This window comes from Symphalangus syndactylus, chromosome 22 (genome assembly GCF_028878055.3).
Source record: "Symphalangus syndactylus isolate Jambi chromosome 22, NHGRI_mSymSyn1-v2.1_pri, whole genome shotgun sequence".
NCBI lineage: Eukaryota > Metazoa > Chordata > Mammalia > Primates > Hylobatidae > Symphalangus > Symphalangus syndactylus.
The window spans coordinates 60,519,782-60,543,116 of record NC_072444.2 but is presented as its reverse complement, the minus strand read 5'-3'; the positions used below and the strand labels follow the sequence as shown (position 1 = coordinate 60,543,116).

Genomic DNA, 23,335 nt, shown 5'->3' with positions numbered 1-23,335 from the left:
ATAAGAGTACAGTTAGGCGAATCTATGACTCATAATCAAAGACAAATGGATAGATGTCATACACAGGAAGATTTCCAATTATATGTCACAGAGTTCTCTGCCTTTGGTATTTTGTAAATGACTTGAAGATGTAAAATATAAATTTGTAACTTTTCTTTTGAGACAGAGTCTAGCTCTGTTGCCCAGGCTGAAGAGCAGTGGCGTGATCTTGGCTCACTGCAACCTCCGCCTCCTGGGATCAAGCCATCTTCCTACTTCAGCCTCTCTAGTAGCTAGGGCCACCAGTGCAGGCTACCACGCCTGGCTAATTTTTGTATTTTGTGTAGAGACTGGGTTTTGTCACACTGCCCAGGCTGGTCTCGAACTCCTGAGCTCAAGTGATCTTGGCCTCCTAAAGTACTGGAATCACAGGCATAAGCCATTGTACCTGGCCCATGTGTAACTTTAAGGGTGACTCAAAATTGTGTGAAATAGCTTATTAACACTCATAGTTAACTGCTAATTCCTAAATGAAAAATTCTAGGTCGGGTATGGTGGCTCACACCTGTAGTCCCAGCACTTTGGGAGGCCGAGGCAGGTGGATCATTTGAGGTCAGGAGTTTGAGATCAGCCTGGCCAACACGGTGAAACCTCATTACTACTAAAAATACAAAAATTAGCTGGGCATGGTTGCAGGTGCCTGTAATCCCAGCTACTTGGAAGGCTGAGGTAGAAGAATCACTTGAATTTGGGAGGCAGAGACTGCAGTGAGCCAAGATCGTGCCACTGCACTCCAGCCTGGGAGACAGAGCGAGACTGTCTCAAAAAAAAAAAAAAAATCTGGATTGAAAAAACACCTCAATAAGCTAAAACAACTGATAAAAATCCAAATATAACAAAAATGTATTAAGAGAAGTTCTGCCTTTAGGCTTAAAAAGCCAACTGGAATAATAGGCATAATGTATCTCCTAAGAGAAATATACAACATCATCTATAAAGTAGTCTTGTCAAACAGAATAATGAAGCTGACTTGATCAAGTCTGTAGCTTTACCAATTTAGAGGAATAAAGGGGACAGAGGAACATCTTACACAATTCCATGGAGATGCAGTAAAATCCAGACTGTGGAAAACTGTAGGAAAAACTAGCAGGGGAGCAGAAATCTATATATTAAATTTAAAACACATCAACCAATAGCAATATATCGAACTATAACTCAAACTGAAAAAAAAGTATAATATAAATATTGCCTAGATAACTGATGACAAAAAGGATTACTATTAAACTTTCTGGCTTTGATAATAGTATGTGGTTATTTTTTTAAATTTCTTATCTTTTAGATATTGATATTTTAAAAGATGAAATCATATAAATGCCTGAGATTTGCTTCAAAATAACCTGGGAGGGATGGTCATATAGGGAGACAGATAACAAAAACCGAGGAAATAATGGGAATCACTGACGTAGAATAATGAGTACCTCGAGCGTGTTATTCTGTTCTCTCTACTTTAGAATATGCTTGCAAATTTCCATAATTAAAATTTATTTTGGCCGGGCACAGTGGCTCACACCTACAATCCCAGCACTTTGGGAGCTGAGGCGGGCATATCACCTGAGTTCAGGAGTTCGAGGCCAGCCTGGCCAACATGGTGAAACCCTGTCTCTATTAAAAATACAAAAATTAGCCGGGCATGGTGGTGCGTGCCTGTAATCCCAGCTACTCGAGAGGCTGAGACAGGAGAATCACTTGAACCTGGGAGGTGGAGGGTGCAGTGAGCCGAGGTCACGCCACTGCACCGCAGCCTGGCCAACAGAGTGAGACTCTGTCTCAAAAAAAAAAAAAAAATTATTTTAAAAGGCAACTATATATAATCTTGAAAGATTTATATTCCTTTCTTATATTTTAGAGATACATATTGAAATATTTGGCCGGGCACGGTGGCTCACGCTTGTAATCCCAGCACTTTGGGAGGCCGAGGCAGGCAGATCACGAGGTCAGGAGATCGAGACCAACCTGGCTAACACGGTGAAACCCAGTCTCTACTAAAAATACAAAAAAAAATTAGCTGGGCGTGGTGGCAGGCGCCTGTAGTCCCAGCTACTCGGAGAGGCTGAGGCAGGAGAATGGCGTGAACCCAGGAGGCGGAGCTTGCAGTGAGTCGAGATGGCGCCACTGCACTCCAGCCTGGGCGAAAGAGCGAGACTCTGTCTCAAAAAAAAAAAAAAGAAATATTTTACCTGAGATTTGTTCTAAATAAGTTGAAAAAGAAGAGGAGTGGAGGGCACAGATAAGAATATTGGCCATGAAGGTAGGCAATGGATTAATGGGGTTTTCTTATACTATTTTTTTCTACTTCTATATATGTTTGAAATTTTCCATAATAAATAGTTTTAAAAAGCTACAGGCCTGGATCCAATGACTCACGCCTATAATCCCAGCACTTTCAGAGGGCAAGGCAGGAGGAGGATTACTGGAGGACAGGAGTTTGAGACAGCCTAAGCAACATAGTGAGACCCCATCTCTGCAAAGAATATAATTTAAAAATTAGGCTGGGCGTTGTAGCTCATACCTATAATCTCAGCACTTTGGGAGGCCAAGGCAAGCAGATCACCTGAGGTCGGGAGATCGAGACTAGCCTGATCAACATGGAGAAACTCCGTCCCTACTAAAAATACAAAATTAGCCAGGCATGGTGGCACATGCCTGTAATCCCAGCTACTCGGCAGGCTGAGGCAGGAGAATCGCTTGAACCTGGGAGGTGGAGGTTGTGGTGAGCCAAGATTGCACCATTGCACTCCGGCCTGGGCAACAAGACCAAAATTTCGTCTCAAAAAAATAAATAAATAAAAATAAATTAGCCAGGTGTGGTGGTGCAAACCTGTAGTCCTAGCTACTCAGGTGGCTGAAGCAGGAGGATCACGTGGGCCAGGAGTTGGAGATTATAGTGAGCTATGTTTGTGCCACCGCACTCCAGCCTGGGTGACAGAGCCCGACCCTGTCTCAAAAAAAAAAAAAAGATTTTTTTTAGACACAGGGTCGGGCTCTGTCACCCAGGCTGGATTGCAGTGACATGATCACAGCTCACTGCAGTATCAACCTCCCCAGCTTAAGCAACCCTCCTACCTCTCAGCCTCCTAAATAGCTGAAACTACAGGCATGTGCCACCACACCTGGCTAATTTTTGTATTTCTGTAGAGACAGAGTTTTGCCATGTTGTCCAGGCAGGTCTCAAACTCCTGGGCTTAAGCAATCTGCCCAACTTGGCCTCTCAAAATGCTGGGATTATAGGTGTGAACAACCACACCTGACCAAAAAAAAAAAAAATTTTTTTTAAGCTAAAAGAAACTGAGATTAGAGCTGCTACTCACCTCAGGTAAGCCAGAGCTTGCAGTTTTAGTCTAGCCAAGTTAATTGTCTACTAAAACAAAAACAACACTCTTTGCAGGAATACAATGAAATCCAGAGTGTCTACAACAATGCACAAGATATAATCCAGCATTTTTTGACATATAAACAGGAAAATGTGACCCATTCTAAAGGGTAAAAGTGATCAACACAAGCCAATCCTCAGATGAGCTAGATATTGAAACTGTCAGACAAAGACTTTAAAGCGGCCATTATAACTCAAATGAGGAAAAGGGAAATACACTTGAAATGAATTAAAAGAATAAAACGTAGATGAAGAGTACTCATTCTGCACAACTTTTGTAACATATGAGTCAAACTATTACAAAATAAAAAGTTATAATAAGAGAGAAAGAAATAGAAATCCTAGGACTAAAAAATGTATAACATAATTTTATCTAAAATAAAAAATTCACTGGATGGGCTTAACATCAGAATGGAGATGATAAAGAGTCAGTGAACTTGTAGATCGACAGAATTATCCAATCCAAAGAAGAAAAAATAGGAGTGAAAAAAATAAACCTGTGGGACAATACCATGAAGCCTAATATACATGTAATTCATTCCAGCAAGATATATGGACCAAAATTCCCAAACTTGGTGAAAGTCACACATTTACAGATGCAAGAAACTAGGCAAACCAAACACAGGATAAATACAAAGAAAAATACACTTAGGCATATCACAGTCAAATTGCTAAAAACCAAAGAAAGAAAGAAATCCTGAAAGCAGCCAGAGAAAACCAACATACTCCTTACAGGGGGGAACAATCAGAATTTGTGGAGACTTCTCATTAGAACACTATGAAGACCAGAAGACAGTGGACAATACCTGTAACTGTAAACACAAAATTTTTATATCCAGCAAAAATATCCTTCCAGAATGAAGATAAAACAAAGTCATTTCACATAAAGAAAACTCCAGACCTGTACAATAAGTAATGCTAAAGGAAAATTTTCAGGCTGAAGGAATATTATACCAGAGGGAAACACATGTCTATCTTCAAAACGGAATGAAGAATTTTGGAAATGATATATATCCAGGTAAATACAATTAAAGTAATTATTCTGTTGTAGACCTAAATGGACATCCATAATAGAGTCCCCCCGTTCCGTACACATCCAGAAGTTGAATGATCCATGGATGTAAAACCTCAAAATGAGACAAATAGCTGTACTTCAAATATTCAAAACCTGTCATGTGTAACTCCACAAGGCAGCATTAATGTTAATAGGAAGTTATGGGGCATCAAATTTCAGCTCAATATAAGAAAGACTCTTTCTAAAAGCTAGAGCTTTTCAACAACAGAACAGGCTTCCTAGCAAGGTAATGAGCTTCCCATCATTGAATGCATTCAAATAGAAGCTTGATAATTATTTGTGTGGGATGCTGGAGTAGAATAATCTTTTAGGACACTAATATTCTAACATCTTGATTTATCTACCCCTGGGTTGCCTAATACAAAGCCATATTACACCAAACAACTCCAACCACAATCCCAAAAATTCCGTTTAAAATTTCTCTTTTGCCTTTTCTATCAATGAGTTTACAGTCACACCTCTTACTTCTACAAGCTCTATTTCATAATTATCTTTTACCTCTAATTAAAAAATATATATAATACTATTCTCTTAAATTTATATAGCTTTTTACATGTTATAGAAACAGTTCCAAATATAATACTTTAGTTCATTTGAAACTTTCAAAATTCTCTAGGCTAGTAAGAGATTTATAAAACTGCTCAGTGTCATGACATTCCTTGAAGCATATAGCGCAATAGCAGAAATTATAAATCGATTGTTGACTATTTGGGAGTCAAGTTGACATTCACTGACTTTATTGTCTTCTACCACTAAATGACACATGTGTATTTAATACAATTCTTAAATTTTAAGTTAAATAAATGTGAAGAAAAATACATGCAATATATTTTTAAAATATTAATATTTAAATATTAAAATGTAGTGAAGGAGCTTCTATTGCACTCAAAAAGGTACATTAAAATTTACCTGTTGCAGTATCTGACTTTGTATCAGAAGTGGGTGGTATCTCACAAAGCTCTGCATTTCTGGACTGAGAGTTTTCACAAGTGTTGTTAGGTTCAAATGAGGCAGATGGAGCAGACACTGAACTTTCTGACTGACTGCCATTTGCTACTGATGTTTCACTTTTTAGCAAATGCATCTAGGGAGAAAATAAATCAGATATTAATTAATAGATAAGAATCTAAACTTACCATGGCAGTAGAGACCAAAATACAGGTTGATTTATACTTTATAAAAAGAGAAATACAAAATGCTCATAAATAGATGAATCCAAAATGTATAATACTAAGTATGATATAATCACATTATGGAATTTACCTGCAAGCTGGCAAGACCATAAAAACATTTGTTAAAGCACACTATTGATTTTCCCTCAAATTAGAATTCAAAGAAAAAAGTTACAAACTTCTCCTAGCCATTTGTCCAGAGTAGACAGAAATGATTAATTATTGAGTATAAAGTCCTTAAAATATATTAAGCAATATATAGTTAGAGCCTTAATATGACAGCAACTTTCTCTTTCAACAAAGTTATGGTGATATTCATTATGTGTTGAGATTGGAGTAAAAGACCGCTGGGAGCGGTGGCTCATGCCTGTAATCCCAGCACTTTGGGAGGTCAAGGCGGGCAGATCACTTGAGGTCAGGAGTTTGAGACCAGCCTGGCCAACATGGCAAAATCCTGTCTCTTCTAAAAATGCAAAAATTAGCTGGGCATGGTGGCATGCGCCTGTAATCCCGCCACTGGGGAGGCTGAGGCAGAAAAATCGCTCGAACCCAGGAGGTAGAGATTGCAGTGAGCTGAGATCAGTCCACTGCACTCCAGCCTGGGCAACAGAGTGAGACTCCATCTCAAAAAAATAAAAAAAAAAAAGAAAGGTAAAGAAGTCAGTCAAGTATTAGGTACTGGCTACTGGCACCTGTAACTTCATGCTATTTACAAAACAGGTGACAAAGACAGTACTTACTACCTTTTAAGATTTTTGGCATGGCAGTTTCCTGAATATACAGAGGGGCTCCAAAAATATTCCAATGTTAGGAAGGGTGCGGTGGCTCATGCCTGTAATCTCAGCACTTTGGGAGGCCAAGGCGGGCAGATCACCTGAGGTCAGGAGTTTGAGACCAGCCTGGCCAACATGGTGAAACCCCGTCTCTACTAAAAATACAAAAATCAGCTCAGTGTGGTGGCAGGTGCCTGTAATCCCAGCTACTTGGGAGGCTGGGGCAGGAGAATCACTTGAACCTGGGAGGTGGAGGCTGCAGTTGAGCCGAGATCACACCACTGCACTCCAGCCTGGGCGACAGAACGAGACTCCATCTCAAAAAAAAAAAAAAAAAAAAAATCCAATTCCTGACGTACCATTCATTTATGGAAACAACAGTTCTGTTCCTTCTTACCTGTCGGACTTTGTGAATTCTTGTAACAAGTTCATCTGCAGAAACACTTCCTGCTATTACTTCCAAGGGAATTCCGCTGTCTCCAATAAAGAAACTGGATGGAACACACACTACAGGATCTGTACAGTTTAATTAAGTCTAACAATTCATGTGAAACAAAAGGATAGTTTTATGAAATACTATTGGTAACGAAGGAAAACAAATGATCTTTGTGATTTTCACAATATAATCTAACATATTAAATAATTTCAAGTACTGCATCATTATACCTGTAGTATTAATACATGTGACATGTTAATTTATGAGGTATATTCTAGTGAAGAATCTACTACATTCTCCTCTATCATAACTTCCTTTTCTATCCATCTTGCTGCCAGCTGACTCTTGCAAGCTACTTGTAACATTCCAACCCAACTGATCTATATTGTTTTTCAGATATTCACATTTTTAAAACGCCCTATCTTTAGCTACAATATATTATCTCAATGTATGGGGTGCACTACACCGTTGAGTTACTTTTATATATGTTTGAAATTTCCTATAATAACTTTTTTTTAAAATAAGGACACTCAGTAATAAAGTTTCCATAAAAAAGAATGCATGATTTCCTAAATAAAAATGAATAATTTCTAAATTTCATAAATTAACCAAAAAGAAGGTAAATAAATGTATATATATATAAGCAATTCTTTACTGAAAGGATACAGATTTGTGAAAACTGTAGGCAGGCTTCACTGTAAAACAAAACCAAATAGAAAATCACTAGATGAATGCAAGTATTTTCTAAATACTGAGTTGTTTTAATAAAATTTACTGTACCAATCACAAGTATTTTCCTGCAACTACCAGTTTCTTTCACAGCAATCAGGTTGAACAAGAAAAATATAATTCTTATTTCATTAACACTTTTTCTGGTTTGTTTTATAATTTTCAAATGAAAGAATTATTTGTGGCCGGGCGTGGTGGCTCATGCCTGTAATCCCAGCACTTTGGGAGGTCAAGGCGGGCAGATCACTTGAGGTCAGGAGTTTGAGACCAGCCTGGCCAACATGGCAAAATCCTGTGTCTTCTAAAAATGCAAAAATTAGCTGGGCATGGTGGCAAGTGCCTGTAATCTCAGCTATTTGGGAGGCTGAGGCAGGAGAATCGCTTGAAGCCAGGAGGCGGAAGTTTCAGTGAGCCGAGATCGCACCATTGCACTCCAGCCTGGGCAACAAGAGCAAAACTCCATCTCAAAAAAAAAAAAAAAAAAAAAAAAAAAAACGGGCTAGGTGCAGTAGCTCACAGCTGTAATCCAAGCACTTTGGGAGGCCCAGGCGGGTGGATCACGAAGTGAGGAGTTGAGACCAGCCTGGCCAACATGGTGAAATCTGGTCTCTACTAAAAATGAAAAAATTAGCTCGGCGTGGTGGCGCACACCTGTGATCCCAGCTACTCAGGAGGCTGAGGCAAAAGAATCGCTTGAACCCGGTAGGCAGAGGTTGCAGTGAGCTGAGATTGCGTCACTGCACTCTAGCCTGGGCAACAGAGTGAGACTTTGTCTCAAAAAAGAAAGAACAATTTGCTCTTACAACCCACAAGCTAGTGGCTGCATCTGGTGGCTAAAATATTAATTTGGTATCTGCCATGCTGCTTCCTCAGCAGCAAGTATACCTGAATACAGTATCTTAACCTGGAACACGAAGACATAAGGCCTACGACTTACTTAGGCGAGTGATAATGCAATACTCCATAATAACAAAGGATTAAAAGCCATCTATCTACCAATAAAAACCGAGTAATTATGCAATCATAAAAAAAGGCAGGCCAGCACTGTGGATCACGTCTGTAATCCCAGCACTTTGGGAGGTCAAGGCAGGCAGATCACGAGGTCAGGAGTTCGTGACCAGCCTGGCCAACATGGCGAAACCCTGTCTCTACTAAAAATACATAAATTGGCCTGGCATGGTGGCTCGTGCCTGTAATCCCAGCATTTTGGGAGGCCGAGGCAAGTGGATGAGGTCAGATTGAGTCCAGTCTGGCCAACATAGTGAAACTCCCTCTCTACTGAAAATACAAAAAATTAGCTGGGTGTGGTGGTGTGCGCCTGTAATCCCAGCTACTCAGGAGGCTGACGCAGGAGAACTGCGTGAACCCAGGAGGCAAAGGTTGCAGTGAGCCGAGATCATGCCATTGCACTCCAGCTCAGGGGACAAAGTGAGACTCTGTTTCAAAAAAAAAAAAAAAGAAAAACGTATAGAAAAGTATGTCAAAATGCTATTAATACTATTGTTGTAAAACATGGAGGGAAAACAAACATAAATATATTTTCTTGATTTGGTTCCCTCCAGAGAAGGGAGCTGAGTGGTCAGGGATGGGAGAGAGAATTTATAAGACCAGTAAGAGACACTCATCGATGTAGATGCTTCCAATAATCAAACAAATGCTTCTGAGAACTAGAATTTGCTTTTTCCCCCCAAATATAAAGCATTATCATAAAAACATTTGAAAACATAGTAAAAAATCAAGAAAAAAAATTACCAAAAATCCCACCATCTCAGAAATAACTGTAAACTTTTTATGCATTTCCTACTAATCTATTTTCAATGCATGCTATCTCCAAAAATACATACACACTAAAATGTTCCCAAAACATTGGGTGACTTAGTTATTATGAAATAAAGAAAATTTATGTTCCATAAGTTAAAGGCACACTAGATTCTATCATTGTGCAGTCTATAGTGAAACAAACATGAATCATCACTATATACAAGTATCCCTGCATCTGCTACTAGAAATTTCTTTTTAAGGCCAGGCGCGATGGCTCACGCCTGTAATCCCAGCATTTTGGGAGGCCGAGGCAGGCGGATCACGAGGTCAGGAGATCAAGACCATCCTGGCTAACACGGTGAAACCCCGTCTCTACTAAAACTATTTTAAAAATTAGCCGGGCGTGGTGGTGGGCGCCTGTAGTCCCAGCTACTTGGAAGGCTGAGGCAGGAGAATGCCGTGAACCCAGGAGGCAGAGCTTGCAGTGAGCCGAGATCACGTTACTGCACTCCAAGCTGGGCTACAGAGCAAGACTCCGTCTCAAAAAAAAAAAAAAAAAAAAAAAAAAAAAAATGCCAGACACATCAGTCTGTATACAATCTCAAGAATTCTGGAATTCTCATGTATTGCACATTCCCTGTAAATCCCTATATTCTTCTTGCCACTGCCAACTCTCGAAGGTGCTTCAGGAAGGTGATGAACAATAAAAAAAAAAAAAGATATACTTAAATTCACAGATTCCATTTTTTAAAAACTACTCAGTAAATATATAGTTCAGTAACTGTTGTGAGACAAGCTATATTACGACTTGATGTTTTTGTAAATACAGAAAATTTTTACATGACGTTTACAAACTTATAGGCAAATTTCTGAATTTATTTATTTATTTATTTATTTGAGACAGAGTCTTGCTCTGTTGCCCAGGCTGGAGTGCAGTGGTGCAATCTCGGCTCACTGCAAGCTCCGCCTCCCAGGTTGACGGCATTCTCCTGCCTCAGCTTCCCGAGTAGAAATTTCTGAATGCTTTAATCTTGACAGTGATTTTCAAACGCATTATTCATTCTGATAGTATCAATATCAAAAAGACAGGAATACCACTTTGTAAGTGCTAATGAATTAATGTTTTCTGCACCAGGCACAGTGAAGCATGCCTGTAATTACAGCCAGTCAGGAGGCTGAGATGGGAGGATCTCTTCAGTCCAATATTTTAAGACCAGCCTGGGCAACATAGTGAAATCCTGCTTCAAAGAAAAAAACAAATTATAATGTTTTTAGGTAATGATCACTGATAGCTGCTAAGATCATAAAGAGAGAAAACAGGGTATTATCTGTCTTCTGATGGAAGACACATCATTACCTATGAAGCAGTCTTAGGACAGGATGAGGGGAGGGGAAACAAACCTGAATCTACCTATCAATACAGAAAACAGGAAAGAACCAACTTGATACCAACACATTGCAGTCAACAAAATCCATACTGTAGGAAACCACAGCACAAATGTATAGAACAAATGACCTGGTGTCTTTAAAATATAAATTCCATGGAGCAGGGGAGTTGGAGGAGAGGCCTACATACTGAGAGAAATCAATGCATCCTAATGTGTGGCCCTTGAATAATTTTGAACTAAAAAACTGCAATAAAGTAAGAAAACTATGACTTTGATGAGACAACTGAAAAGTCGAACACTGGCTGGTTATTTGATACTAAAGATTATTAGTTTGTGAAGTATTAATATTATAGTTATGCTTAAAAAATTAACAATACTTATATTTCAGAGACATACTAAAATATTTATAGATGAAGTGATACAGTGACTGTGATTTGTTTCAAAATTATTTGGATTGAATGGAAATGGGTGGGGGTATAGATGAAACAAGACTGACCATGAGTTAATTACCAAAGCTAGTAGATAAGTACATGGGGTACATTACACTGTTATATTACTTTCATATATGTTTGAAACTTCCTATAATAAAAAGTCTTTTAAAAGATGGGGAGGAGGAATGGAGAAACAAAACAGACTTGTGGACATCAGGTACTGTGAGGAACCTACAAATGTCCTTATTTCTATTGATTAAATGACTCCATTCCCAAAAATAGGATTCAAGACAGTAAGTGATCAACCTCTAAGAGATATTCAATGTATGATTTACCACTACTTCCAAGTTTTTAGAAGCTGGAGATCACTGTTCTTTTTGCATTCCTGGTACGTGTTAAATGGCTGCTGAGTAGAGTAGGAAAGCTTAAAGTTTTTTCAGCAGGATTCATGATGAATTTAGCAAATGGCAGTCAGAATTTAAGTTCCTAATATGCCTTAGATATCCAAAAACATAGCATAAACATTTTTTTTTTTTTTTTTGAGACAGTCTTGCTCTCTCGCCCAGGCTTTAGTGCAGTGGTGCAGTCACTGCTAACTGCAGCCTCAACTTCAACCTCCTGGGCTCAAGTGATGCTCTTACCTCAGCCTCCCGAGTAGCTGGGATTACAGGTGTGTGCCACCACAGCCTGCTAATTTTTGTATTTTTTTTTTAGTAGAGACAGGGTCTCACTGTGTTGCCCAGACTAGTCTCAAACTCCTGACCTCAAGTGATCCGCCTGTCTTGGCCTCCCAAAGTTCTGGGATTACAGGCGTGAGCTACTGTGCCTGGCCTACATTCTTTTTTTTTTTTTGAGACAGAGTTTGACTGTCACCCAGGCTGGAGTGCAATGGCATGATCACAGCTCACTGTAGCCCCAATCTTCAGGGATCAAATGATCCTCCCCTCAGCCTCCCAAGTAGCTGGGACCACAGGCACACACCACACTCCTAATTTTATTATTATTTTTTGTAGAGACAGGGTCTTACTATGTTGCCCAGGCTAGCCTCTAACTCCTGGGCTCCAGCGATCCTCCCACCTCAGTCTCCCAAAGTGCTGGGAGTGCCCAGACCAACATCAACATTCTTATAGTCAAAGAGTATCACTATAAATCAAAGACAATACTTAAAAATTTTAAAACTAATAAAATATTAAAACATAAACAAACCTTTTGGTATCAATTTTAATAGCAACAAAACTGTTTGAAGATGCTTCTGTAACTTTATCATCATCCCAACTTGCAGCCATCTGTGTAGACTGTTCATCATCACCTGTAAAACATTTCAAAAATTCTTTTTTTTTTTTCTTTTTGAGATGGAGTCTTGCTCTTTCTCCCAGGCCAGAGTGCAGTGGCGCGATCTCGGCTCACTGCAAGCTCCGCCTCCCAGGTTCACGCCATTCTCCTGCCTCAGCCTCCCGAGTAGCTGGGACTACAGGCGCCCGCCACTGCGCCCGGCTAATTTTTTGTATTTTTAGTAGAGACGGGGTTTCACCATGTTAGTCAGGATGGTCTCGATCTCCTGACCTCGTGATCTGCCCGACTCGGCTTCCTAAAGTGCTGGGATTACAGACGTGAGCCACCGCGCCCGGCCCTCAAAAATTCTTATACCAGGCTGGGATCTGCTGATTGCAAATTCTTTTTCCCTGGAAAACAGAAACTTCAAATAAAATATAATCCCACCTATACCACTTTCTGCCAAATTTGAAAACTGAATTTTCCACTAAATGAAAAGTGTGACTGCACACACAGTTCACATCATGAAGGGCAATGAAAACAAACTACATTGGACTATTTAAATAATACAAAATATTTCATAAAAGAAGCCATCTAAATTATGACGTGAAAAGTACCACAATAATAAGTAGTCATGGGTGCAGTGCCTATTTGGGTTTTTGTACATGAGATTTTAGAAAAATAAAAGTTGTGGGCTCAGCGCCGTGGCTCACGCCTATAATGCCAGCACTTTGGGAGGCTGAGGCGGGTAGATCACCTGAGGCCAGGAATTCGAGACCAGACTGGCCAACATGGTGAAACCCCATCTCTACTTAGCCAGGTGTGGTGGCGCATGCCTGTAATCCCACCTACATGGGAGGCTGAGGCAGGAGAATCACTTGCACTCGGAAAGTGGAAGTTGCAGTGAGCGGAAATCGTGCCACTGCACTCCAGCCTGGGCGACAGAGACCATCTAGAGAGAGAGAAAAATAAAAAGTTTGATATCTGTCCTTTATGTGGCACCTTTCTGTTGAGTTCAACATCTCCACTCTACAGCATTTATACTCCAAAATTCCTCCAAGGTAGACAGAGGCAGGTACAATTCTGTTTGCAATTTTGGACTTGCCTTTTATTGTAGGTATGCTAATTATAAAAGGTATGCTAACCTATAACTAATCTATGGTGATAGAATTCAATATAGTGGCTACCTTGATAGAGGGCAAAGGTACTACCAACTGAGAAAGAACATGAAGGAGCCTTCTGGAATGCTGAAAATGTTCTGTATCTTTTTTTTTTTTTTTTTTGAGATTAGTTTCACTCTTGTCGCCCAGGCTATAGTGCAATGGTGCGATCTTGGCTCATTGCAATCTCTGTCTCCCGGGTTCAAGCGATTCTCCTGCCTCAGTCTCCTGAGTAGCTGGAATTACAGGTGCCCGCCACCACGCCCAGCTAATTTTTTGTATTTTTAGTAGAGACGGGGTTTCACTATGTTGGCCAGGCCAATTTAATCCACTTTGGCCTTCCTCATTGCAGTAATTCGTTTATGGTAACTCCATCCTTCCAGTTCTCAGGCCAAAAACTTTAGTTTTCCTTGATGGTGACTCCAGCTCCAAAATAAATCAAGAATGTAACTATTTCTTACCACTTCCACTACTACTACCCTGATCCAAGCTATCACATCTCACCTAGAAGCCTAGTAAAAGCCTCCAAATTGGTCTTCCTGCTAAGTCTATTCTTAACACAGCAACTTTCTCTTAAAAAAAAAAAAAAAAGATAACATCAACCCTCTGCTTAGATCACACAATGGCTCCCCATTTTCCTCAAAGTAAAAGCCAAAGTCCTTACAGGGGGCTTGAAGGCCTCACACATCAGGCCTCCAACTACCTCTGTGATCTCATTCCTTTTTCCTTTCTTGCTATTCTTTTTCCTTCTATTCCTCAAATACAAAAGACACTTCAGCCATAAGGTCTTCGTACTAGTTGTTTCCTCTGCCTGGAATGTTCTTCCCCCAGATAACTACATGGTTAACTTCCAACTCCCTTAAAACTTTGCTCAAATATCAGCTCAATAAAGCTGATACTTAATCACCCACTTTAATATTACAACTTCCCTAATCACTCACTTTAAAATTACACTCTTGAGACATTCCCAAAGCTCCCTTATCTCCTGTTCTGTTTTTCTGTATTACTTATCACCTTCCAATATATTATGCATTTTTAATTATGTTTACTAGTATCTGTCTCCCCTAACTAGAATTAGGGTTCCATGAAGGCAAGGATTGGTTCCATTTTATTTACTGACAAGACTAAAATCTCTACAGAACATAGTAGGCACCCAATAAGTACTCTGTGGAATAGCTAAATGCCTAATTAGTAAGTATGATGGCATCCCTGTAACAATTGACTCTAATGCTGTTTATTTGCACATATTTTGTGAGATGAGATTCAGGAATACCAGAAATAGGAGTTTGAGAAATTTGACCATGGAAAAGTAAACGGTCGTTGGGTGCGGTGGCTCATGCCTGTAATCCCAGCACTTTGGGAGGCTGAGGCAGGCGGATCACAAGGTCAAGAGATCTAGACCATCCTGCCCAACACGGTGAAACCCCGTCTCTACTAAAAATACAAAAATTGGCTGGGCGTGGTGGCACACGCCTGTAGTCCCAGCTACTCAGGAGGCTGAGGCAGGAGAATCGCTTGAACCAGGGAAGTGGAGGTTGTAGTGAGCCGAGATTGCACCACTGCACTCCAGCCTGGCAGCAGAGTGAGACTCCATCTCAAAAAAAAAAAAAAAAAAAAAAAAGAAAAGTAAACGGGACTAGAATGCATCCACAGACCAAATGCTCCATTAAGAATGCTCCATTAGCAGACTCCTAGATATTGAAGATGCAAAATAACGAGAAGTTACTATTTGCAAGTGAGATCACTCTAAATGCATCTTCAGAAACCATCTGATGAGGAGAGATGTAAGATTCCAAATAAATGACTCACCTACCAAAGAAATATAAGTATATGAGAATATTCTTACTACAAACACTTCTCAGAGAAGGCTGTGAAGAGTGAGAAATCTTTTCTATTCATTCTTTTATATGTTCACTATTTTATTGCATATATTTTGTTCTAGGCATTCAACTGTATACTAAATATAAACCAAATGAGACACTGTCTGCCTTCAACAGAGCTTAAAATCTAATGGTATACAAAATTTTAAAACAAATAGACGCTATACATAATTACAGTAATAAATGCTACGAAAAAGAAAACTATGAGAGAAAATAACGAGAACTCTTTATAATGATCAAAGAAGCCCTCTCTGAGGTGACAGTTAAGCTAAAATCTAAAGGATAAGAGAGCTCAGCTATGCCAACAGCCAGAAGAGTTCACCACGCAGAAGGAATACGTGTGTAGGGAAAGGCCTATGTGATTTGGAATGTTGTGAGCAATCTGGAGCTCATGACGAGACTGAAGACTTAAGAGTCAAAGATGACTCTCACATTTATGGTTTATCCAACCAGATGTATGGTAGTGCCACTCAGATGCAGAACACTGGGAGAGAAACACAGGTTTAGGCAGTACTTACACGTTTAGGCTTGAGAATCCTGGGAGGATCTAAACAGGGATATCACCTAAGTTTAGCTGAAAGTATAAATCTTGCTTCTTGTGAGGCTTGTGCATCACTCCCTCACCTATACTGTACCATGTGATTAGGGTCCCAGATGTCTCAACCCCACTGGCAGTGTCTGTCCTAGACTCAGCCTAGTGGTGGCAGCAGCTGCTTGAACAGCAGTGGTGGAAAGCTGAATGGAATTACTCAATGCTTAATGACAACTTTCCTAATACTACTGAGTGGGATGACTGATTGCTAACTCTAGTATCTTTTCTTATTTTTAATCAAATTATCAACTATAAAGTTAGATGGGCCTAAGATTTTAGGAGAAAACATCGTATCCCTTCTATCGGCAGTATCCTAAGCGAAGGCACTTGAAGACAGCAACACGAACTCAGAAGCAGAGAGTTGCAGACCCTCATACAGCCAGTCTTTCCGATGTAAAAAAAATCTCAACTGCTCAAAACCTAAAGGCTTCTGTGGTCTACATTCACCAAAAAAGGCAGAAAATGCGTCTGTCATTAACAAAGTTTAGCCTACCTACCTAGCAACATTAGCCAGTGAACAGATACCTTCACTTCGGTCTCCTTGTCAGATTATTCTACCTTCCCAAGTATTAAATGAATATCGTTTTGTTTCACTTACTTTACACAGCCACAATACTTTGAAAATCATATTAATTTGTTGGCTGAAGTAGTAGTAATCTCTCCAGTCTCCTAATATCAACTCTACAATATTCTTTAATTCATCCATGAAAATGTCACTAACTAAAGACAACTTGCCTAAAACGTTTCCCACTTGAATAGTTCTACGAACCAAAGTGTACTCTTGAGATCACTTCTTCCAGCTATAAAGACATCTTTCAAATTTTCCATTAAGTTGGTATATTATTACTGAGGTTTCAGACCTAAGAAAATCACGAGTTCTGGCTTCAGAGTTATGAAGAAAGCTCTAAGCAATCTGTAAGTGTTTTGATTTCATGAGTCCAGTATCTACATATTCCTAGAGTGACACTAAACCTACTTACTCTTGGGGATTAACTGGCTAAAGCTCTAAAAAAGCTAGCTGTATTTTGGAACAGGTCAAGGGACAGACAGAGACTCCTTTGTGAGACTGCTAACAGTCTTCCTGCAAACATTCAAGAGTCATTATATTCTAAATACATGTAATACATGCTCATCAGTAAAAAATTAATTGAAGAAAGTATATATACACACAAAGCCCCGAAAGGCAAGACCTATAACTTTATTTAACTATTCCAATAATTTGTATTAGAGTTTCCAAATATTAATATTTGTTAATAAAAATCTCTCGTTTCTTTTTTTAAATTAACTGATTTACCTCGAGTGCCTTCTAGGAATGTCTGCACATTTGTTCAAAAACATGACTACCATAATCCTAGACTTCTGATTTCTATATCAATTTAAATTACCAATTTACAATTGTTCAGTTTTTTCCTTAAGAAACAAAAAAGCCAGTTTTTTTGAAGCTACTAAAAAATTTGACTGTTAAGACAACATGTAAATCCTTTTTGTGATCCTAGTGCAAGTCACTTTATGACTGCTGACTTAAGTGCCTAATCTATAAAATAGGGATAATTAAATCTGTTCTATTTACTGCAAGGATCAACTGAGATATTAGGAGAAAAACAATTTAAAATGTCAAAAACCTACTACTGTACACAATAAGCATAATGTCATTTACTTTTCCTTTCATTTTCAATCCATTTTTTTCCTTACAGGATTACAGAATTAATTTATGTAAAGTATAATATAACCCCCAGACAGCATAACAGAATCTAAACTATTCAAGCTCTATAAACAGCATTGAGCTAAAAACTTAGCGTAACAAAACAATTATAAATTCCAAATTTAATGCTAAATGACATTCACATTTCAGTAATTCGTTCTTCACTGCAGTGCATGAAGTTATAGAGCTATTAAAAGACGTGAGTTAATTATGAATAAACCGTTATTAAACACAAATAGTTGAAGAAATACACCTCAAATTAACGATAGCCACAAATATTGATTTGGTCCATGTAATGAGAAAGAGCAGAACCGTAGAGGCAAGGAGTTTACTGTAAATCTACAAGATTTCAGTAATAAAACAGGAGAATATGCAGCAAAATAGCCCAGAGTAACATAGAATATATGAGTTAATAAACGTTCTCAAAGTCGTGTAGATTTTAGCCTAGGAAGACAACAACGGGAAGAAACCAAAGACTGAACGTCTATTTTCTTTGAAACTAATGGATTTTTTTTTAAAACTTGCAACATTATTTCACACTAGATCCCCTACCAAGACTGCCATTAAAAAAAATTAAACCTCTTTTCAGCTCAAAAGTTTACGTTTCAGGAACGTACTAACACCAGTAACCGTGAACGTCAGGTGGTTTCTCTTTGTTGCTTATCGATGACACTGCTTTCTTCCCGACAGTCCACAACTAATTACAACCCAACTGCTTGCCTAAGGGCCCGTTCCTACCTCCATCTAAACAGTAGTAACGAAACGGACGTTCAAGCAGCCCAAAGAGGGTCTTTAGAGACAGAGAGGGACGTCAGGGAGAGGGTCGCGGGGGTCTGGCTGCGTAGGGGAGAGGCTCGGGGCGACGAGCGGGGCTGGGCGGCTGGGGCCTGCTGGCCGCGTCCGTCGCCCCGAGCGGGGAGATTTCGGCCGGCCTCGGGGCGCCTTGGAGACCAGGGCCAGACGGTGCCTCCGGCCCGGGTGCCGGGAAAGACAGCGGTGGCGCCATGCCCGCTGTATCTCAAACGAACCGGGGAGGCGCTGAACAGCCACAGGCCGGCAGCCCGGGCCTCTCGGACACTGAGGAAAGGCTGGGGGCGCCCGGGGCCTGAAGGAGCAGGGCGCTGAGGGTCTGCATGGCCCGTGTGGGGGATCTGGCGGCGGAGTCGCAGCCGTCCCTGGGGCGCGGGGTAGTAGTGACAGTTGTGCGAGCCGACAGGCGCCCGCGTCTCGGGGAGGGAGGGCCGGCGGCTGAGGTATACAAGAGGATGAAGGTAAGCCGGAGGGGTGTCCCGGCCGCCTCTCGAACCCCTGCCTCCTTCACCTGCCACAAACACCACGAAGACCGCGCCGCTCCTTTTGGCCGTCGCGATGGCGGCCGGAATGGCGCCCTGGAACCACAGCATCGCTCCCTTCGGGCCTAGGCGCTCGCTCGGTGTGTAGTCTCCGCAGTCCCGAAGCCGGCTCTGCCCTCCGTCTTCGTCCGGCTCTGCGGCCCCCGCAACCTCGGCTGGTTCGGCCCCCACCTCCGACTCTGCACAACCGCGCACGCCAGTCAGCAGCACCCGGAGACGCGCGCTAGCGCGCGCGAGAACACCTCACGCCACATGACGCAACCCGTCGCTGTACGTGCCCCAGGGCCTTCTCTCGTTGGCGAATCGGTGGTGCGTGCGCGCGCCCGCTAGGCCTCCGGTCGCGCAGTCCAGGAAGTGGAGGAAGGCGGTAGGAAGGATGACTAACCGCTAAGACACGTCGGCGGCGCCTGCCGTGAGGCATGATGGGAATTGTAGTCCCCTTAGGCTTATTCGCCTCCATATTGTGGAGCATGTAACTGTGGGTTCTGAGGCACGGCTAAAGGGGGCAGTAGTGAGGGCCACTACACATTCTATAAAGGGGAGAGGGAGAAAGAAGTGTCACTCCAACTGGCATATGCTATTCTCGGCCTCGTTGAGACTCTCAGTGTGGAGGAAACAGTCCTCGCATGGAACTAAATGGGCTTTGTAGGGATTAACTCCGAGGCTTTGATTTCTTCTGAACGTAGCCCAACCTTGTAGAAAAACAGGATAAAAACCGCAAGTCACCTTCTGTAATAACCTGTAGTCCATGAGCCCAAGCGGAGGAATTGGTAGAACGCAGGCCTTCAGTAATTTCCTAGACACTGGATAAAGATCATTCCAAAACTTCAAAACGCGTTAGGCTATTGCCACAGCTACTTTTTAAAGTAACACAAAAGCAGATAATAGATTATTTATTTTCCAGCTACTTTCCATGGTAATACAAAAGAGATTAGATAGTGATTTATTTTCCAATTTTCTGGGAGAATGTCCTATAATCAAGATGTGGCGCTTTGTGATTGGCTGCCGTTAAATGAAAACTGATTCATATTTAATACTTTCATGAAATCACATGGTCTGTAATAACTATTAGCTAAAGGCTTGCATGGTTTATTTAAAGTTGCATATACTATTATGTTAAATTCTACATCAATTAAATTTATTCTCCAGCAGTACAACTATCTGACAATCTTTGCAAGATAAAGGAAGTGATACATCTGAATATACCACCTTTCCTACAGATATTTTCCCTAAACATAGCTAATTATTTGCACTCAGATTTTTGTACTTTTTTTCCCAATCAGGCCTCTCGTATATAGTGTTATTATAAACTAAGACATAATGCTGATTAGGGACAGTTGCTTCTACAGGACAACAGTCCTATAGAAAAATTAGAATTTACCTTTAACATCAACTTTAATGGACTTCTTGAAATTCTATCAACCTAGAAATTATTACAATAGAGCTAGGTCTTTAATTATCTCTAATTTTAGAATTAAATAATACTTCATAGTTTTATATTCATTTGTCAAATGTTTATTACTCATCTATTATGAGCTAGGCATTGTGCCTAGCACTGATAAGGAGGTGAGGCAGTCAGAAAAAGGCCCTGTCTTTGTGACTGTACAGTCTAGTCAGGAAGACAGACATTGAATAAGTGATTATGAGTGATGATGAATGTCACAGAAGTGTAATTCAGAGTGCTACAGAAGTGTATGAGGATGGGACCGAACATGGACTAGTGGAGTCAGAAAGGGCCTTCATGAGGAAATGACATTTCGGGGAACTCTAGGTAGGTGAAGGAGATGGCCATTCCACATGGAGCAAGCGGCAGTGTGAGGCTCTGAAGCAAGCAAACACCGTGCACTTGCAGAACTAAAAAATGCCCAGTGTGGCTATAACATAGAAAGAGGAGTGTGGTACAAGTGAGGCTGGAAAGCTAGGCAAGGATCAGATGATACAGAGTCTTGAAAATCATGTTAAAAATTTTAAGACATCTTTCTAAGGATTACAGGAAGCCATTGAAAAATTTTAAACAGAAGAGTTGGCCAGGCACAATGGCTCACGCCTGTAATCCCAGCACTTTGGGAGGCTGAGGCGGGCAGATCACGAGGTCAGGAGTTTGAGACCAGCCTGACCAACATGGTGAAACCCCATCTCTACTAAAAATACACAAATTAGCTGGGCATGGTAGCACACGTCTGTAATGCCAGCTACTCAAGAGGCTGAGGCAGGAGAATCGCTTGAACCTAGGAGGTGGAGGTTGTAGTGAGCCAAGATGGCACCACTGCCCACCAGCCTGGGCGAAAGAGCGAGACTACATCTCAAAAAATAAATAAATAAATAAACAGATACATATAAGACTTCCATTTTTAAATTGTAGCATAGCAATTGAATAGATTGGATTTGAAGTGGAATGGCTGAATGTGAATAGACCAGGTAAGAGGCACTTATTCATGTATTAACATAAGGGAGATAGTGAAGTGGATACTTTTGATATTCTGGAGACAGACCCAATATATTTTGTTGATTACATGTGGAGGTTGAGGAAGAAGGACTCAAGAAGGGATTTTGTGGCCAGGTGTGGTAGCTCATGCCTGTAATCCAAGCACTTTGGAAGGCCAAGGCAGGAGGATCGCTTCAACCCAGGAGTTTGAGGCTGCAGTGAGCCATGACTGCACCACTGCACTCCAGCTTGGGTGGCAGAGCAAGACTCTGTCTCTAAAAGAGAGAGAGAGAGAGATTTGGGGTATCTGCCTTGAGAAATCGTAAAGAAGATGGTACTGAGATAGGCAACACTGAAAGAAGCGAAGAATGGTGGGGAGGTTGTTCATGAAGGAGTAAGTTCAATATTAAACATGTGTTTGGAGTACTAGAGAGATATTCACATGGCGTTTTTTTTTTTTTTTTTTTTTTTTTGGAGACGGAGTCTCGCTCTGTCACCCAGGCTGGAGTGCAGTGGCGCAGTCTCGGCTCACTGCAAGCTCCGCCTCCCGGGTTCACGCCATTCTCCTGTCTCAGCCTCTCCCAGTAGCTGGGACTACAGGCGCCCGCCACCACGCCCGGCTAATTTTTTTGTATTTTTAGTAGAGACGGGGTTTCACCGTGGTCTCGATCTCCTGACCTTGTGATCCGCCCGCCTCGGCCTCCCAAAGTGCTGGGATTACAAGCGTGAGCCACCGCGCCCGGCCCACATGGCGTTGTTAAGTAGGCAGATAGCTATTAGTCTTGGAGCTCAGATAACAGTTCTTAACTAGAGAGAGGAAAAGTGAGATTTATCTACATACAGGGGATCAGTGAGGCACTGGAAGATAACGATACTATCACTTAGGGAGATGGTGCAAAGTGAGGTGAGACACAAGCATGATTGAGGTCTTAGGGCCTCCAACGTTTATAGGGTTGTATTAAAAAGTATAAACCAGTAAAAGAGACTCAGCAGGAAAGGCAGAGTGTGGGGTGGTGGAAGAAAATGAGAGAGTGTGTGATATCAAAGAAGCCAAGGGTAGAGAGAGTTTTAAGAAAGAAGAAGCAGTGGTGTGGAATGCTGCTGTTGGGTCAGTTAAGATGGGAGATTAAAAAATGTCCATTGTTTAGTAACACAGAGGTCATTTTAAGCTTAGCAATAGCAATTCTTATGGTTCTTGTATAAAGAAGACAGATGGCAGAAGGTTGAAAAGTAAGGGGAGGTAAAGAGTCAGTGAGTGTGAAGGCGAGGAGGAAGAAAGGAACATTAGCTGGACAGGAATTTGGATTGGAAAAGACAGCCTTTTTTTTTGGCAGTCTTAATATTTTTTTCTTTTTATTAATTTTTTGTTTTTTTGCACACAAAACAATAAACATTTTCTAAAAATACATACAAACAAAAAGATGGATATCAAACATATTAGGAAGGTTGCACATGGGAAGACCGGGAATAGAAATGGGGGGTTGGAATGAAAGAAAATAAATGAGAGAAGGACTTTGTATGGATCAATGATAATAACTCAATCCTCTATGTCTTTGACAAAGAAGAAGGAAGAGGAAGAAAAAGAAAGTGGGATAAAGGATCAGAAAGGGAGGAAAATAGAAAAAATTAGAGTATGACTCCAGGGTAGACCTGTTTTGTTGTTGCTGGGTTGGTTGGTTTGTTGTATTTTTCATATGTTTCCCCATGTTGGCCAAGCTGGTCTCGAATTCCTAGCCTCAAGTGATCAACCCGCCTCAGCCTCCCAGAGTGCTGGGACT

At 40.8% G+C, this 23,335-nt stretch overlaps 1 protein-coding gene across 1 annotated transcript in view; it reads right to left on the bottom strand.

Annotated features, from left to right (window-relative positions):
- UBXN4 (UBX domain protein 4) overlaps nt 1-19,399 on the bottom strand; it is a 47,502-nt gene extending 28,103 nt beyond the window's left edge. The window contains exons 1-5 of the mRNA XM_055262026.2: nt 19,102-19,399; nt 12,381-12,483; nt 7,532-7,560; nt 6,827-6,945; nt 5,394-5,568 (exon numbers count right to left, since the gene is read on the bottom strand). Of these exons, the coding sequence (XP_055118001.1) occupies nt 5,394-5,568; nt 6,827-6,945; nt 7,532-7,560; nt 12,381-12,483; nt 19,102-19,183 (508 nt within the window). The 5' untranslated portion in view covers nt 19,184-19,399. The remainder of the gene's footprint in view (nt 1-5,393; nt 5,569-6,826; nt 6,946-7,531; nt 7,561-12,380; nt 12,484-19,101) is intronic.
- Nucleotides 19,400-23,335: the final 3,936 nt, after the last annotated feature.